We start from the raw sequence: 18309 nt of genomic DNA, 5'->3' as shown, positions 1-18309 counted from the left end.
AATTTACATTGAACAAACAGCCTACAAAATACATTATGTCTATGAAGGGGACGGGTTTTTTAGCATTTGTACTCTATAGTGGTTTAGGTTCAAATTAAACTTTGGAACAGAATAACCAAACACTAAGCAAATACACAAAATACTATTTTTCACTAGCAAACAAACATGTTAGGAAATGGAAACTTTATTTGGGGGCTCAAACTGCACATCTTAACTCTTTTTAATATTTTCAAAATTTACAAATCAGTATCTGAGAGAAACTAAGGGAAATCAGAAGGAACAAAGCCCTTTTAAAATAATGTACAGCGCCTTGCCTCTGTCGGGAGGGAACAGGTGCTTGTGCGGGGCACCCTCACCGCGGGGCGCCGCCCCGTCCCACGTATTAGGCTCAAATGATGAAGCGCACGTTATGGGTAGTTACAGGCATTTCAGATATGGGTTTGTGTAGGAAACATGCTCCTGAGTTTCAGAGATGTCCTCCTGTCCTAGTGACGTGCTGCCAGACACCACAGTCCTCAGGATAGTGGCACCAAGCTACTAAAGCAGCTAGTCCTGAAAACCGAGCGTTCGCGACTGCTTTTCATCCTTTTCATCCTTTTCAATAGTATGTTTAAGTTTAAATCTTCAAATACTGTCTGACTAACAAACTCAACCTCCCCTGTAACGCTGCTTTTTACTTAGGTGTGCATCAAAAGCAGTAGCAGACCTGACGTTAGAATACCGATTTGTTAAATAGCTGTAGCCTTACTGCGTTTGTTTACAAGCAGAGTATTACTTTGTCTGGGCTTATGTCATCTTCGGTGTCTGGAATCGTGGGCAACAGAGCAGATCGAGTCAAACCCCAGAATTTTTGAGGTGACATGTCTTTTTTGGTGGCTGTAAATTTCCATCCGATATGGCTCGCACAGACCCTGCACTGGGCAATAGTCCAGGCGTACCTACAAAATTAAGGAAAGGTATCAGCTACGGAAACTCATGTCCTTATCTCAGCCCCTCATCATATAAACCTGTGAGAAAGGCAGATTTTAGAGCCAAAACCTGAGGCTGGAGGAGAAGAAACACTCTGAGCTTTCATACAGTCCCGAGACAAACCTCATGAAAAGATTTTCTAATTTGTATGGGTCATCATGGTGATGCGTCAGTCTCTGTCTACAAAAGGTACTTGGTTGTGCTCCTAAGCCATGCTCAAATATTTTCTCCAATGCCAAGAAAGAAAAAAGAATCTTTTTAACAAGAATTTGTCAAGACAACATTCTAACTTGTACCTGCTTTTCCTTTGCTGTTCGATATGGCAGTCAAGTTAGAAACAGCAACCGGCCATAGAAATACACTTGTGTGTGAGTTAGAATTGGGGATGGGGCGTGGTAAGTATATTTCTCATATAAAATTCAAATTGATTTTGTCAAATAATTAATTTAACCAGGAATATAAGCAATGGCATTAGAGAAAACACCGAAAACCCCAAGCCGTGTAACTGCGACCACTTACCTTTATCCTAAGTATAGCTCACATTTAGTATTTATATTGTTACTTCTGGTTTTAGTTCTTAAGTAGGGTATCAGATAAGCCTGGACCGTGGTTCTAAGGTCCAGAGGAGCAAGTATAATCACTAATCCCTACTCAGCTTGCCTCTTTCAAAATGAAAAGGCCGACCCAGAATGTGGACCAATAATGGGGTTCTTGAAGGTAAGAATCTAGTAAGGCCTCGGGTGGAGCTGCTGGCCCACAGTCGTACTGTGCAGGCCGCGGACTGAAAAGCAAAACACTGAAACTAGCAGAAAAGCAGGCAGGATTTGATGGTTTCTCTGTTTAGTGTCTGTCGCTGTTTGGGTAACATTCTCTAGCTTCACACAGCTATGTGGCTCAGACCCTCAAAATACGGCGGCCCCGGGAGGGACACGTCCGCCTGTAACTTACGCGCAGTGAGCCCCGGACTGCGGCTCCTCCGCGTCCGAGGACGCAGCCGCGCTGCCGTGTCTCACCACCGACACATACCTGCTGATCAGCCGTCAGCTGTTGTTCTCGGGAGTCATAATTTTCAGAATGAGCTGACGGGGAAATGCAGCGAGTGCGGGCTGAGTGGACACTTAGGGTGAGGAGAGCAGGCGCTCCCTCCTTCCTCCCTGACGCTGCCGTCAGCGAGTCCCTGCGGAAACAGCCGCTCCTAGCCACTTGTAGACTGAAGGACATTTAAATGCACTTCAGTGTCTACTGCTGAGTGAAATTCTAGCACCTCTGCCTCGGACTTGGAGGTCTTCTGCCCAGTTAAGGCAAAACCAAAACAGTAAAGCGAGCAGCACGTTACCCAGGAAACCAGCTGTGATCCGTCGAAGGCCGGCCGATCAGATTCAAGTTGCAGGCCTTGTACACGGTCAGCGTCTCGTGCACGTATCCGTGAGGGTTCACGTAGGCTGCCATGGGCCCACACAGGGACAAACTGAAACAGAGACAGCACAGAGCATAAGTCAGGGTGGGAAGGGAAAGTAAAAAACCAGGTATTTAAGAAGTTCAACAAACGAGGTTGGAAGAGCTGCAGTTTTTAATGTTTTAGGCAGTCGTTGGCAGTCAACGCAGTCTTTAAGGAAACGAGTACTAGTTTTTCAAACCTTCCTCAAGATACACGGAGTCTGAGTGGAATGGCAGGGACCAGCACCATGTGCCGACTACTGCTGCGAACAGCAGTTCCCTTGCCTTCCTGCTTTATAATGACTCATGAAACACTTTGACACCGTTTTATCACACAGCATCAGAAGCACGTCCTGTATTATCTTTGGTCCTATGTGGCAATGCTGATATTTGATTGAACTATAATGTCTGAGGCACTCATGCTGGGTCCCTAAGCAGTAAGATGCTCAGGAATGGACAGACCATCACCAAGGAGGTGTGCCCAGCTGTTGCAGTTTACAGGGCTTGTTACGGGGCTGAGTCACCCCGGACCCAGCCGCTGTTGGTCTGGGCGCCCACTCAGGAGGACCGTCTCACCCAGCACTGAGCCCAGGCCCCAGGCCTCACTTGCCGACTGTCTGTCATGTAATGGAGGAAAACGTGTGGAGAATGGAAACACGGCCTCGACTGTCAAATTCTGTTGAGGCAGTTAGTTAGTTAGGAAGATGTAGTTATTTAGACGTATACTAAAAATGTAATAAAGTACTCACCTGAATATTTCATTTTTGGTTGTTATTTCTGTTTCTTGACATTGTTTACAGCAAAGAGATGTACACTAAAAAATTGGGGAGAAAATTAGTGGGGAAAATTCTCCAAGGTGGTGTTGATCCCTCTGAAGATCTTATTTCCATACAACTATTGAAAAATACAGTTTTTAAAGATGGAGCAAGAAAAACACAATCTGAGATCTGACACAGTCACCTACAAAACTAGTGAACTTCTAGGATAAAGAAATAGAGACAAAAAAATATAACCACATATGTTCCATGTAGAAGTCAAGTGGTCACAAAGTAAAAATGAAGACCACACAGAGCTATGTATTCATATTCGGGGAATGCAAAACCAAGGGAGTTCCTCTATGATCCCAAATGAAATGTTTACATTATCCTTTAAACTATGTTTAATGCAAACCATGATGGACAAACAACTAGTTCTCTAAATGCACGACTCTGACTGGACCCTGTAGTCTGCTGGTCCCAACAGTGCCCCCGAGCCCTCGAGACTGAATGAACACGTGTGCACTTTACTCACTTTGTTCATAATGTCTAGTTCACAGCGAAGTCGTTGGATAGCACTACCAATTTTAAGGAGCTGAATTCTTAATACATCATCAATAGGAAGACAAGCAGCTACTCTGTAAGAAAAATCTTAAAGACACGGTGGGGTTTTCAAGCTTTAAACTTACAAAAGCAGGTAAATGTGATAAGTCTTTTTATATAAACTGTCTCTACAGGCGTCCCAAAGAGCACATTTTACAAAACTTTAAACAATACTAAAACACATCAGCTATCAAGTATACACTCCTAGGAAGTTCTAAAATGTAACTTCTTTTTCCATACCTGTTTTTATAACTGTATTCTTTCAAATTAAATGTGAAATCAAATCCATGTTAGAAGTCACTTGTCTGCTAAGGGGCTGGAAAAACAGCTAAACTGGACCTCATTAGCAGCTGTGGGTACTGCATGTAATGAGGTAAAGAGGTCCCGGAACTGGGGCCACTTTTAAAGGCACCTTAAAGAACAGGGAAAGGAGGGTTTTTACACTCCAATAGTGTTTCTGGATGCAAGCCATGTACTGCAATGTGAACTTGTTATGAAAACCCTGACTAAAATAGGAGTGCTTAAGGATTTATGACATTTGTTGCAATGATTTAAAAAATACTAATTTTTACTTTGTAATTGCTCAAACCAAAAGCAAAGTGTAATGCTTTTCAGAATACTAATTTAAAAAAGTAAACATTTTTGGATTCGTTAAACAGAGAACGCAATAGTTTCAGTGAGCATCCCAGGAAGGAAACTGACTTTCATACCTATTGGATTTGAAGGAAGCGAATCCTCCTTCAGATTTTCATCCCATTCACGCAGCTGTTTCTTGATTCTATCCATTAAAGTTTCCTTGTTTGAAAGAAAAGTAGCCATAATAAAGTTCACAGACGTTTTGCACTTTATCATCAGCTTTTCCACTTTATAAACGCAATGAACCTAATAAACCAGTAGCAACTTAAGTCATTATTCTGTAGTGATAATTCCAATTTAAATGTGTCTGTTTTCTTACGCAGAAATGACCAAAGCCCAAACTCGGCCCGGCGCCGAGCTGGTTTTCCACTGCCCCCTCCCCCCCGCCCTGGTCTCGCCGTCTCGGGGCGCGTGCGCCGTCCGCAGCCGCTGAGCCCCGGCCGCCCCTCTCAGCCTTCCTGGGCAGCCCTTCCTGACGCAGTGCTGTAAGCTGCACTAGCACCTGCCACCCACCAGCCTTCCCTGGCATCTGTTAACTATGGAAGCGTGCTTACCATCTTCACAGGTGCACACTCAAAATTGGCACACCAGGGATCAGGAAACAGAAGTTAGTATACTCTTGTAGAGACAATAAATGGTTATAGAAATCTAAATGTAACTGTCTCTTGACTCAACACAATTTCAAATGCTTTCTATTGAACCCTAAAACACCCCACTGTCTTACAACTTCAGGACCAGCCACTATGCACTGATGTAAAACTGAGAGCCTGTCAGTTGGAAGGCAAGTCCACACAGCAGCGTCTCCGATGCCTGCCTGGTCCCCGTAAACATAATGAGCGTCATTAATGCCACAAATAAGATCCCACTTGGCACTGAAGCTTGTTTTGTTCCACTGAGCCTTACTGTGACATGGCTTCCGCCAGACACAAAGTTGGAGGTGAGTTACTTACAGCGTCATATAAGGAATACAGCCAGCGAGGCCATGAAGTCAAATTGGCACAATGAAACTTTCTCTGAAAACAAAGGGGGAAAGGTCACCTAAAAATACCACAGTTAAGCACAGGCAAATCCCACGGAATAATAAACACCTGATTCAAGTGAGAGCTAACGGCGGGAGGAGCTGACACATACGAAGCGAAGGTGGGACTCCTGGCCCAGGGTCCTTCCCTCCCCCCCTCCCCCCTCCCCCCCTTTCCCAGCAGGTGTCTGAGCAACCAATCAGGAGAGGTGTCTGTTTCTTTCTCAAAGTGTGTGTGTGTGTCGGGGGGGGGGGGCTTCATTTCTTTAAGATGCATAAAAAATCAGTTTCTCACCTTCTGGTATTTCTGCCACCATTTATATGAACACTGGTCTTCCCATGAGACAGGTTTTGAAGGAAACATCTGGCACTTATTGAGGGATTCTAACTGAACTGCAGACATGGTTGAAGGCAACACACATTCAGGAAGAATCTGCACTTTAGCTTGCTGGATTCTAAAGACAACCAAGCATGCTGTTCACTTTTAAGATAAACTAACTCCAACTATTAACTTTCTAAACATTATGAGTAATTTTACATACTAAGATTTTCAAAGTTTTCTTTTTTACACATAGTCATCAAATGCTGATGTTAAGACACAAGAAAGTTTCAGAAAATACTTCATGAATCATACCACGGTTAAAACCAAAGATAATTCAAGATTTTTGATCTCACTGTGGAACAGACAGGGAGATGTTTACCTTTCAGATACAGTCTATAAATGAAACAAAATTACAAAAAACCTACATAAAACCAACCCCTACTACAGATCATGATAGTTCTAAATTAATTTCTCAGATTCTTACTGTGCCCCACTCCTGCCCCATCTCTGTCTGCTGCCCGACTCCTACACTACCCTTCTCATAAATCACCCAGTCTGAGGAGCAGCAGAGAGAAGACAAAATCTAGGGCCCATTTACACGGCTGACGTTAGCTCAGGCTGGACAATTACATGCAGCCGTATTTCCATGTGCATTCCTCTCCTCATTCTAAAACATTTATCATAAATATGCAAAGAACCAAAATAGCCATCATTATCTTTTTTTTACTTAAAAATTATTTAACTTCTCATGATAGTAAGGTCACCACTCCAGAATGCTACTTGAGAATATCACAGTTGCAAACATCTTGTGATTTAAAGTCAAGATGAAGGCGGTGCCTCTGAGCCACTGTCTCCTGAGGCATCCTATCTCCTAGGACAGCTTTCCAGGGCAGGAGGCATCCACACATCCGAATGCCTAAACAAAACACCGTCAGACTGCCAGAGTCAAATATATTAAAAGTCTCTGCTTCGTAATTGTTTAGGAAATCTAAAGTGGTCTTTCACTGTGACCACTGGCTCAACACAAAAAGTTACGATATTTTGATATTTATTTATTAAGTGAAAATAGCTAAGCATGTCTGAAAATATGTAATTTAATTTCACGATATTAGACTCCATTAACTTCATTTCCTTCCTGCAAGTTCAAGTTTATGTCTACGTGACTTTGGAAAATGGTAAAATAAATGTGACTATGCTCAAACTATGTTCAAACGTTATTATTAGAGCATATTAAAAAAAATTCACTGAATCAAGAATTAATTGTGTTTTACCCACTGAGCACATAAACTTTTATTATGATACACACATTAATGCTACCAAAAAACCAGCTCAGTGGGCATGTGAACAGTGAGTCTGCACACAGGCTGGCTGAGCTGCCTCGCTGGGGTGAGCGCTGCCGCGTTCCATCAGCGAGACCCGCCCAGGGCCTGCTGCACACACGGCCGCTGCTCCTCCCAGCAGCTGAGTTTCTTCCCAACCTGTTTATGGCAGTTGTTTTAGGATTATAGTTAAGTAATTTCTATAAATATTATAGCAACCAATAGAATATGAGTACAAAATTAAAACTGCTTCAATGAATTGCAGGTTGAGCCCCCCAAAATGCTTTCAAATTAGGTTTAGACAATTCCAATGGTAGGAAAACAACTGCACAGATCTGGGAGGAGTTTACACTCAGACTGCCTTGTATCTTCAAAAACTCTCTTTAAAGAAAACCTCCATGTGTAACTTGCAGACAGAGGCCGCACATGAAAGCAGTTTATGCAAGACAGCTGCTGCCCTCTCTCATCTGAACCCAAGCGGGAGACGGCAGCCGTCGAGGAGAACGAGGGAGGGCACGTTTACACATCACTTACACATTTTCAGTTAAAATGTTTAAGGTATATTCTGTGTAACTTTTTATGATTTCCAGTTTTAATTAACCTTTTCAACTAACAATTGTCTCAATCATGACACATAAGAGGACTTCTTTTGTAATTCCAAGTAGAGTACTCCCCTCCCTCTCTACATGCTAAGAAATACTCAGGAGTTTCTGAAGGGTCCTACATTGATGCAGCCATGCACTTCTATTTTTTTAAAGTAAATTTTCCAAAAAAATGCCAGGTGTTCCGAAGATACAAAAAAATTAAATCTCTTAATTTGGACAACATTAGAAGGTAGCGGTGTACTTGTTATATACGAAGCGTCATTTATGTAAAAGACGAATGACAGCTACCTGCTACGACGCTACTAAAGAAAAGGAGGCTGCCCTGAATTGCAGGTGTGCTTGGAGGAATCGTGGTACAGCGGGAAGAGCACTGGTTTGGAAGCTGGGGACCTAGAACCAACTGGCTGTGCCTACTGGCTGAATAACTTCAGGCCAATTATCAGCCTCTCTGGCACCTGGTTGCCTTGTTTAAAAAAAGAGGAGCTGCTAGCAGATTACCTCCACAGTTTCCTCCACTTCACCAATTCCAGTGAAGGTGGTTACGGGACCAGAAGGGCCGTGGAACCAGAGAATTCTCACTCCATGGAGATCTTTGACATTAAGACAGACCCCTTTTGTGAGAGGCCACGGCGGGGGGGGGGGGGGTCGAAGGAATACCAGGGAGACCTGCGCTTTCCCAGCCTCACAACTAGAGTCAGGTGTTAATTCCTTGCCTTGTTTTCAGCGTTAATGGTCTACTGCCACCTAGTGTTCAAACTAGTTTCCACAATCGGAAGTCACTGATGTCGGCAGTCTCCGAAATAGAACTTTTCCCCAGGTCAGTTTGCCATTATGGTTTCTGGAATATAGTATTCACAAGTGTTCAAAATTTTATAAACAGAGTAGTGTTAGTGAGATCCAAAGCAAGAGAACAGCTTGCTAACTGTCTCCGCGCAGAGCCCTCGGGGGGAGAGTCTTTCATTCAGGCATGTAACAGTTACGGTCCTAAATGTAGCGCGCGGAGCAGTCTCAGCCACTGTCCTGCAGCGGCTCGCCTCTTGAGGGAGACAGACACGCAGTCCTGTAAGGACGGGACACTGTTCCATGATGGGGGGGGGGGACCTACCCGCGGAAAGGACCGCGAACCTCTGCGGCCCCTGCGCCCCTTCCCTCCTCCTTCCTTGCTCCATCTGGCCCCAGAGGGTGACTGACCCACTGATTTTTTCACAGTAATGTTTAGTAACACCCACTATGTGAACAAAACAGAGAAAAAGTGATTACCCTCATGTCGCTCTTACTTTTAAATCTTTAAAAAAAAACCCAAACCTCTGAATGTCCAAGTGTCCAAAGACATTACCTGTGCAACACAGAGATCTGACAAGATTTTCAACACTGGCTGCAGATTAGAGACCAACTCACTAGGGCTGGGGGACCCAAGAATCTGTATCTTTCTGAGTCTTCACTGACGACTCTTACATGCCGGGGCTGAGAACCACTCCCGTAAAAGGTAACGTGCACGGGGGCAGGTACAGCTCAGTGGCAGAGCACGTGCTTAGCACGCACAAGCTCCTGGGTTCAACTCCTAGAACCTCCATTAAAAATAAATAAACCTAATGACCTCCCCCAACTAAAAATTTTTAAAAAAGTAAAAAAAAACTTAAAAAAGAAAGGTAAAATGCAGTGTTCAGGACAAATGCTCTGCAGGGTTTTTTGATTTTTATTTTAAGAGATACAGGTGAACTGGATGTTTTCAAAATGAAGTATCCCTTAAATCTGTGAAAAAGCCCTAATCACGAGAGCTATGCCAGAATGGTCACTGCTAAAACAGAGCACTCAAAGACTTCTAAGCTGTGTAAGGCCCAGGGACAAGAGGCACCTACTGGTAACGTATTAAGCACACAATACACTGACAGGCGACCGAACATTCTCCCTGCAGATGTGCACTCAGTGTGGACGGTGTCCACGACTGACAGTGCATGGAGGCCGCTCACCCTTTTTCAACCTGAGGAGAGGTCTTCAATCCAAAAGAAGCCCTGCCCCAAATAACACTACCCACTGGGTTTACATTACTGTTCTCAAACCTGGGGGGAGATAGAATCGGCTGGAAATCCTAAGAGGAGATGCCATGGCCTCACCCCAGACCCCACTGCCCTCTAGGAAAGGGAAGCGAGGGTGGAGCTCGAGCATGTAGTTTTAGAAAGTTCCCCGGGGATTCTGACGCACAGCAAAGTTGGAAACCATTAGGCTACACCTTCAAAGGGAAGGACAGCTAGATAAAAGGTACAAAGTGTGAAGGGTCAGTAGAACAGAAAAAATACAAGAAAACCACTCCACTTTACGACATTTAAGAGGCTCCAAGGAAGAAGTGTCTCTTACCCATCTGACTGTGTTCTGAGCTCGAGGACTTTGAATCTCTGCCTTCCGATCGCTTTCACTTTCACAATCTCAATTCCAAAATCCTGCTCTTCCCGATAGGCGTATATCTCCGCTGTTGTTCCAAACTGTGCTTCCCTTTCCTGTGCGTTACTTCCAGGGGACATTTGAAAAGGAAATAGTTTTGAACATTTAATTTTTAAATATGAAAGGTGACAAAAGCAATACACGTGGGAAAACAACTTATCAAAAACGGCCCTCACTGCAAAGCTATTCTATTTTTATTTATTTTAAAAAGCACTCAGGGAATTGAGATATATAATGAGGCGTCAGGAAGTGTAATTAGGGCCCATTAGGAAAATAAGAGATTTCTAGTCACTGAAAATGATCCAGGACTGACAGGGGTTTAAACTGTCATTTCCCAAACCAGACATGCTCTGTATCCGAAGCCCATCACTTCTGCCCCTTATCGGCAGCACTGCACTGGGGCAGGGACTTCCTGTATCGAGTTCCTGCCTCCACTGCTGAATTCCTCTAGCTGTCTGAGGACACGTGAAATTCAGCTTCCATTTACCACTGGTCTGTACAGGATAACTCAGGGTTTCGGGACTGAGAAATTAACAAGTCACTCCTTTGTAAAAGTAATCCTTTACATTGTAAAATAAGAGTCTGGAAATGTTTTTCCTTAAATAATGATACAAAACCTTTCAAATACCAGAAAGTTAACTGCATGTGAAAGTAAATGTTTGATTTAGACGGTAACGATCACAACAAAACACTCCAACTTGCACTTTCAGACTTTTCCTCCCTCCCCTTCCTTGTCCAGCCTCCTGTGCACGCGAAACGGTAGTCCGTTTTGGCCCTAACGACCTCAGCCGTGACTGCACGACAGAGGCTGTGAAGCCAGCTCGGGCTAGGTGTTACCTGTAAGCCAGAACCGCGAAGGTTCTGTCCCTCTGAATCAGATTCCGCACCATGCTGACTTCCTGAGGGCGCGAGAGCTGCAGGGGCAGGGTCTGCCCCGGGATCAGGATCATCGTCACCTGCGGCAGCACCGGGATCACCGGGCAGCTGTCCTCGTCGTGCAGCGTCCTGCCGTGAAACTCCTCCATGTCCGCACCCAGGTACTAGAGGGGAGCACACAGCGCGGCGTCAGCGGCGCGGCGGACTCGGGCCAGAAACAGGCGCGGAAGACGCAGGAGCCGAGCAGCAGCGAGAACCCCGAGGGGCCAGCACTTAGTGAGCTCGGGGTGATCGGGACCCCACACTGACGTCAATTTGTGACTCTTACATATAGAGTTTCTAAATTTTTTGTGAAGAATCTATCGCATACAAACTCAAGAGCATTTTTTAAGTTCCAAATACTCTGGCTAAGCTAAACACCTCTCTGTACAAAGGGCACAGACACAAGTGTAAAACGTCAGTGTGTTAAGTAACTCCCGGGACCTAGTGGGACAGAGTGAGAGCTACTGTGATGGCTCCACTGCCAGTGAAGATGAAGGAGGGCAACCAGTAACTGCACAGAATTATAACTAGTCATAGACACAGTATCAAACTGCTTTAAAATTACAGCTAAGACCCTCGATCCACTGGCAAGGAGCCCACGTCCTCGTCCACAACTTCTCATGTGGGGTGACATCCAGTAACAGTAAAACCAACCATTTGTTTCTAGGGACTTTTATCCACAGGTAAGTGTATGTCTCTATCACACCAGATCTGCTACAACAGTACGTACTGTATGTGATGTTGGGAGACTGGTATCAAAATTTATGATGTTTGGTTTCTTGGCTTCTTTGACATCCTGGTCTTCAACTTCCATTTCAATTTCTTCATCTTCTTCCTCATCCTCTGCTATAAAAGTAAAATATTATAAGGAAAAAAAAAACACACAGAGGCATGAACATGTCAAAGCTTTCCAATATTTTCCTACATGAGGATTCTGGGCCCTTGAAAGAGGGGTTCTTTTAAACACCACACACACTTGGGGCTGTTGACAGTACTGTGCAGGGGCAGCCAGGGGGTTGGGGTCTAGGCAGGGCTCTGCCACTGCTTTGTTAAATCAACCTTTCCTTTTGGAATAGTTTAAGACTCACTGAAAAGGTACAAAGATAGTACGGAGTGTCCCTGTATAGTTCACATGCCTCTCCCCTCCAGTTAACGTCCCATATGGGTCAGGGACATTTGTCATGACTGAGAAATCAGTGTTGGCACATCACTATTAACTAAACACATTTTGTTTGGATTTCCTTAGTTTTTATCCTAATATCCATTTTCTTTTCCTGCACAGCATCCAGGACATCACATTACAGTTGGCTTTACATCCCTTTGCCTCCTCTGGGCTGGGCTGGTTCCTCAGACTTGCTGTTTTAGATGGCCTGGACAGTTTCGAGGGCTCCTGGTCAGGCATTTTGTAGAACGTCCCTCAACTAGGATGTGAGCTTTGGGGAGGAACAGCAGGGAGGTGAGGGGCCGTTTTCGTCATGTCACATCAGGGTGCGCACTGTCAACGAGACTTACAGCTGCTGCTAGTGACCTTGAGCACCTGGCTGAGGCATGCTGGTTAGACCTCTCCACTGCAAACCTGGCGTCTCCCTCCTTTGCGCACGGTACTCTTTGGAAGCAAGTCATGAGGCACAACCCACACCTAAGGGGCAGGGTTTGCGTCCCGCCTCTCTAAAGGGGGACTATCTGAACAAATTATCTGAGATTCTTCTCATGGGAGATTTCTCTCTTCTCCTCTGCTGGTAACTCATTTTGACACCTTAGAAAACTCATCCCCCTGATTAAACCTTAGTTTCCTCATCTGAAAGATGGCCGGCATGAACAAGACAATCTCTTGGGTTCTTTCAAACATTTAACTTTAAAAGAGTTTCTAGAGAAGACAGGAAGGAAGGACGGAGGGAGCGAGGGAGGGAAGGGAATAAACCAAGCAAGCCCCCAAGTAAAGTTCTAAACAGATAAAGCATTTCTATAAAATAGTCATTTTCCTTTGTGCATGTCATTATTTAAATTAAACCACCTCCAGCTAGGTCCCTAACAAGAAAACACACATCTTTTTCAATACAGCAACTGCCTTGGACTCTACTAATTCTTACGAGTTACTTAGATATCTGGATTTGTCAAAGAGAACAATGTAACTATTTCACCTAAAATTCAAATGCTCAGTGATTTAATACTTCATACAAAATTTTCCTAAGCACAAAGAAATTTCTACAAGAGACTAAGAAATAACTAAGAAAAATCAAAACTGGTAACAAAAATATTCTGAATTGACTTCCTTATATTCACCATTCTGACTTTCACTAGGCACTCTGACACTTTATTGCTCTGTTACACAAAGTTTAAAAGATCAACTCTCAGCTCAAAGGCTAGAATTCATAATTTTAAAGTTCACATTTTAACTGCTCTGACTTCTAGTCTCTGAATGATTTCCATATAAAAAGTAACCTCTTATAGATACGGCTGAAACCTATTTCCCCCTACTTAAATGGTTATTAATGTTTTGTTTGGCTGGGACAGATTCTTCGAATCTTAAATACTAAGCTACTGCCTTGGCACTTAAGGGGGATGACTCTTCAAATACTGCATGGATGTACAGACAATCCAATGTTTCTAAACATAAAATCCATGTATGATTTGCAAAAGGATTATTATTATATAGACAACCTCCCTGAGCCCTCTCCTGATTGTTTTTTTGACACAACACACACTGACTGTTCAGAGCTACCAGGGTGAAGTCTGATGACTCATCTCATGCAGGAGCACCATGTGGATGCCAACAGAGCATCAGCATCCTCCCTGACACACTGGGTTTGGCACGGACGGGGCCAGGCTGATGTCTCTGAAAAAAACAGTTCAGCTCTTCAGTTGACTCCAATTCAGCTAGGTTGGCTTCAGCATCTTTGACTCTGATTCTGACTAATTTTTATGGAAAAGGCCCTTCCTACATGATGGGCATGCATTCAGTCTCCTCCTTCTCCAATCCACGCCACTCCACCACTCCAGCGGGCAAGTTAATCCTCCAAGCATAGCTTCCCTTAAGTCTGAAACTCACAACTGTTTCCTGGCAACCCACAGGGAAAAAACTCCCAATCCCACTGGAGAGAGACGCACACTTTCCAACCAACCTACTCTCCAGGCCTCATCTTCTGCAAGCCCATCCTCAGTTATATGCTTTTGGAGGTCTCCAACTGCACCACCCAGGGCTCCTCACCAAACCCTCTCGGCCCTGCATAATCCCTCCCTCTGATGGACCGTGGCAGCATTCACTCATCTGGCCTAAATCAGCTGCCTTCTGCTAGTTATATTTTCAGAATCAAGCATTAGACTGTGTATCACACCTCTTTCCATCTCCACCTAACACACTTCCTCGCACACAGTGAAGGGACTCAGCTAACACTCTCAGTTTGGCTGACACGCCTCTTGAAAAGCATCTCTTTGCTAGAGCATTCCATGACAAGACTGTACAATTATCCCATTTTTTTTCCTGCCCAGTATTCCAACATAAGGCCATGATCTAAATTTTCATGAAGCATAAAGCAAACAGAAAACGGAGTTGAACACGACAGTCCTAAGTATCTCTAATTAAGCACATTCTATCTCTAATTAAGCATATTCTATCATGTGCTCGAACTATATGCCTGAGAACAGACCAAACACTGTTTCATAGTGAAGTGGTTAAGAGACACCAACTATGCGGACAAACAGACTCAGACAGCAGTCCTGGCTCTGCAACTGTGTGACCTTGGGCAAGTCACTGAATTCATCTGCCAATTCGTTTCTCACCCCCCAAGTCGGGAACAGAAAAGTGATGTGGGGAGGATGAAACGGACAAACGCACGCGAAGTGCTGACTGCGGGGCCGCTGACACGGTAACGGCTTAATACATGTCAGCGGTCACTTATCAAAGGGAAGACGTCCAGGAGGAGTCTCGGCGGCTAGGCTGACCCAGGCTTCCTCTCTCCCCACAGCCGGCTTCAGACCATTTCCTCGGGGCTACGTTCTGGACACACGGAGGACGGCGAGCACGGGGTCCCTGGCTTTGGCGGCAAACCCCGCCCCCCGAGCCCTCGTCCCCAGCCCCGGGCCACCCAGCCGCGGAGAAAAGCTCCGTGACTCGGTCGCCGGCCGGCGGGCCGACGCGCGACCGCTGCCCAGCGCGGTCCCAACGGCTCCGCAACCCCGCCCGCCTCCCTGCCCGCGGCTCGGGCGTCGCCCCCTCCCGCCGCCGGGGGCCGGCCCCAGGCGGTTACCAGGTAGGAGCGGCAGGTGATTGCCCATGTTGTGCGCAGCGTCCTGCGGGTCTCCCTCGCCGGCCATGTCTGTTTACCCGCAAAGGAGCCTGGGACAGGGCGGCGCCGGGGCCGCGGAGGGAGGGTCCGCGCCGCCGCGCAGCCGCCGAGTCCGGCCCACAGCGCCCCCTGGCGGCGCCCGCGGGGCAGACAGCGCGCCGGCCGGGCCTGGAAACCGCCGCGAGGACCCGGCGCTGTGTCCGCTGACACTGTGGCTCCGTGCGCGCCGCGCCTGTTCCAGTCCCTGGCACGACGTTTTACACTTGGGAAAACTGAGGCTCTGATTAGTCTCCAACTCGCTCTTAACGAAGGGGGTGGGGAGCAAATAAAAACATGTCTATACAGCATTAACTCCAATTCTTAAAGGAAAAATTATATATATGAAGACTGGGGAAAAGCAGTTATTCCGAGGGCGGTTGGGTTATAGCTGATTCTCTTTCCGACAATCGTCAGTAGTTTCCAGTTAAAAATTAACACGTATTAATCAGGAACAATACTCGAAATGGTGATTACACAGAAGAGAAAAAGACCTATGATTGGCTAGTCACAATATAAAATTTAAAAATATAAAATTTATATAGAATATAAAATGCTTACTTCAACTAGGAAAAATGAGGCATTATATGCACCCATCTCGAAGCGAAGACTATAGAATGCAAAAAGAAACATAATTCTGTTACAATGGTGGGGTTGTGACTGGTTAAGATTTTTCATTTTGGAGGACGGGCAAAAGTTTTCTTGGTGCCTTTTCAACATCATTTTTTCAGCAAAGAAGGAAACTGAAAAAATCCTTATATAAAATAAAATATCTAGACATAGGGTGGGGGAGTGGAAGGGTGAGAGGAGGCTGCAGCATTGTTCTGGAGAAAACATTAACCAATCTGGTATTTTAAAAAATATGTGTTCTGAAAATTCTCTCACTGAAAAGTTAAAAGCCAAAACCCTCCTTGGGAGAGAGGCTGATAAATCCATTGTGTATCATTCTGCCTTCTGTCCCGGCATCTCTCTGTGGCCTTGGTCGTCATTTATGGCTGCAATGAACCCATTTGCCAAACAAGAATGGGCCAAACTGTGTTCCAGATTTGTTCTAGTTAATAATGCCTGCAGTGTTAATGCTACCATCACTTCTTATGATTACACGTAAGCTGCAGGTTACAGGTTGATAACAATCACATGTGGTACATTATCGTGCTGGGTCAGCGGAGTTCAGGTGATCACCCGAGACAGCTGGAGGATGATGCTACGTCAGAATGAGAGGAAGGGAAACACCGGATAGAACTATAGAAAGATGAGGGACATGGGCTGGTATGTGTGTTTAGGTGTGTGTGAGTGTGGGGGGGTGGGGGGAGGGGCCATACCGAGTATACATATATATACATTATCACTTTCACTATGGTTTATAAATTGCAAAGAACTGTGCTTACCTACAGCAGAAGTTTCTTTACATAGCAAACATCTGGCCCCTAAAGCAGGACTCTGACTTTGCCGGGTCCTCCCCAGAGGTGGCACCAGAACCATGCTCTGCACCCTGGGTCAACCAAGAACCAGCTGTGAGCCTGGCGGGGTCAGCAGATGTGGCTGGAAAAGCGCTGCTCCTCTTTCTTCTTTTGTGCTCGGCCCCAGGGTCAGCGACGCGACCATCTGCGGTATCTTTTCCTCCCCGTGCGCCTCCTTGTCCTCGCCTCCTTTCATGTTCACCATCTGCTCCTTCCTTCATTTCATCCCTCCAGCGTCTAACCAGTCAGCCATAGCTACTTCTTTCAATGGGGGTAACAACAAATGATCACCGAACAAAAGCATCTCAGCAAGCAGGTTTCTTGGATTAAGCCCTGGTTATTAAAACCAAAAAGGAAAACATGATCATTCACCATTTATTTTTAATTGGGTAACTTTATCCTGAAACAACGCATTGTACTGAGTGGCTCCCGCTTCCTCTTGCTTGTGCGCAATGAGTCCATTGAGAAGGAGCTCTGCAAACCAGCGAGAAAGGAAACTCAGAGCGTCAGAGATCTTTGTCGAGAGTGGGCTTTAATAGTAAGTATTTAAGGCTGATACTAGATGAGAGAAAATGCAAATCTAAAAAGCCCGACCGCACTTTCCATTCCCAGCTTCTGTGCCACCTTGGCCGCACGGGCTACACATCCTGGGACGAGAACTTTTTTGGCTCCCTTTGGCTTTTGTATTATCTGTATATATATTCTGAATGAGTTAAAGAATGCTGCTCCCTTAGTCTAGGCAGTCAGATCTCTCTTGCCTGGATTACTGCAAGAGCTTCTGTAATGGTTTTTTGGCTTCCACTCTTGGCTCCCCATCCCAGCTCATTCTCAACAAAGCAGCCAGAGGGATCCCCTTAAAGCTCAAGTCTGACCACGTGACTCCCCTGCTCAGAACCCTGCGCTCAGCCCCCAACTCGCTGTAACCCACTTTCTCACAATGGCCCCCACGTCCTGCTCTGATCTCCCTTCTCTACCCTCCAGCCTCCCTCTCCTCTGGTCTTTTCACACAACCAAGTGGGGGCCACTCCTACCCTCAGGGCCTTTGCACTGGCCATTCCTGTTGCCCAGAATGCTCTTCCTCCACATAGAAACATGACTTACTGCAAGACATCTTCCAGTTCTTGGATCAAATGTCCCTCCTTTGGAAGTCTTTCTTTCCCAGACTACCCAATGTCAAATTACAACCCCACCCTCGGTCTCATCACCCTCCACCCTCCTTCTCTGTCCATTTTCTTTCAAAGCATTGATCAACTTCTAAAATATTATGAGGAATTACCTTTTAAAATTATCCTCCCCACTCCAAGAATGTAAACTCAGTGGGGGAGGTCAGAGATCTGTGCCTCTTTTGTTTACTCCTGTGTTCCAAGGGCCTGGCACTTAATAAGTGCTCAAAAAATGTCTATAGAATGAATGAATGAATGAATGAATGAATGAATGAATTGCAGTTATGAGAGACATGATTGATTGACCTAACACCGATTCCTCTCTTCTCTCTTGCTAAGACCC

At 45.3% G+C, this 18309-nt stretch overlaps 1 protein-coding gene across 3 annotated transcripts; it reads right to left on the bottom strand.

Annotated features, from left to right (window-relative positions):
- Positions 1–168: 168 nt before the first annotated feature.
- CRBN (cereblon) lies at positions 169–16840 on the bottom strand. 3 transcript variants are annotated; one of them, XM_064496299.1, is made up of 11 exons: positions 16732–16840; positions 11752–11864; positions 10941–11143; positions 10020–10169; positions 5714–5873; positions 5351–5413; positions 4475–4559; positions 3697–3812; positions 3156–3220; positions 2306–2437; positions 169–938 (listed from the first exon to the last, which is right to left on the bottom strand). In XM_064496299.1, exons 1-11 carry the CDS (start codon positions 16823–16825, stop codon positions 758–760), a joined length of 1362 nt encoding a protein of 453 aa, XP_064352369.1. In that variant the 5' UTR covers positions 16826–16840; the 3' UTR covers positions 169–757. The 3 variants fall into 3 exon arrangements, with proteins under 3 accessions (XP_064352369.1, XP_064352370.1, XP_031326622.2); XM_064496300.1 differs by lacking the exon at positions 16732–16840 and adding an exon at positions 15269–15382; XM_031470762.2 differs by lacking the exon at positions 16732–16840 and adding an exon at positions 15269–15368 and having other exon boundaries at positions 11752–11867.
- Between the last annotated feature and the right edge of the window lie 1469 nt (positions 16841–18309).

This window comes from Camelus dromedarius, chromosome 17 (assembly GCF_036321535.1).
Source record: "Camelus dromedarius isolate mCamDro1 chromosome 17, mCamDro1.pat, whole genome shotgun sequence".
Taxonomy (NCBI): Eukaryota; Metazoa; Chordata; class Mammalia; order Artiodactyla; family Camelidae; genus Camelus; species Camelus dromedarius.
The sequence above is the reverse complement of the archived record's forward strand: the minus strand, read 5'-3'. Positions and strand labels throughout refer to the sequence as shown.

Bases quoted from the DNA above. Each gene is read 5' to 3' on its own strand.
- CRBN (XM_064496299.1), bottom strand. From the start codon at position 16,825: ATGGTTCTGGTGCCACCTCTGGGGAGGACCCGGCAAAGTCAGAGTCCT. The intron at 11,144-11,751 runs GTACGTACTGTT...GCTCCCCTCTAG, and splicing joins GTCTCCCAACATCACATACA to TACCTGGGTGCGGACATGGA. The intron at 5,414-5,713 runs GTGAGAAACTGA...CTTTGTTTTCAG, and splicing joins GGTGGCAGAAATACCAGAAG to AGAAAGTTTCATTGTGCCAA.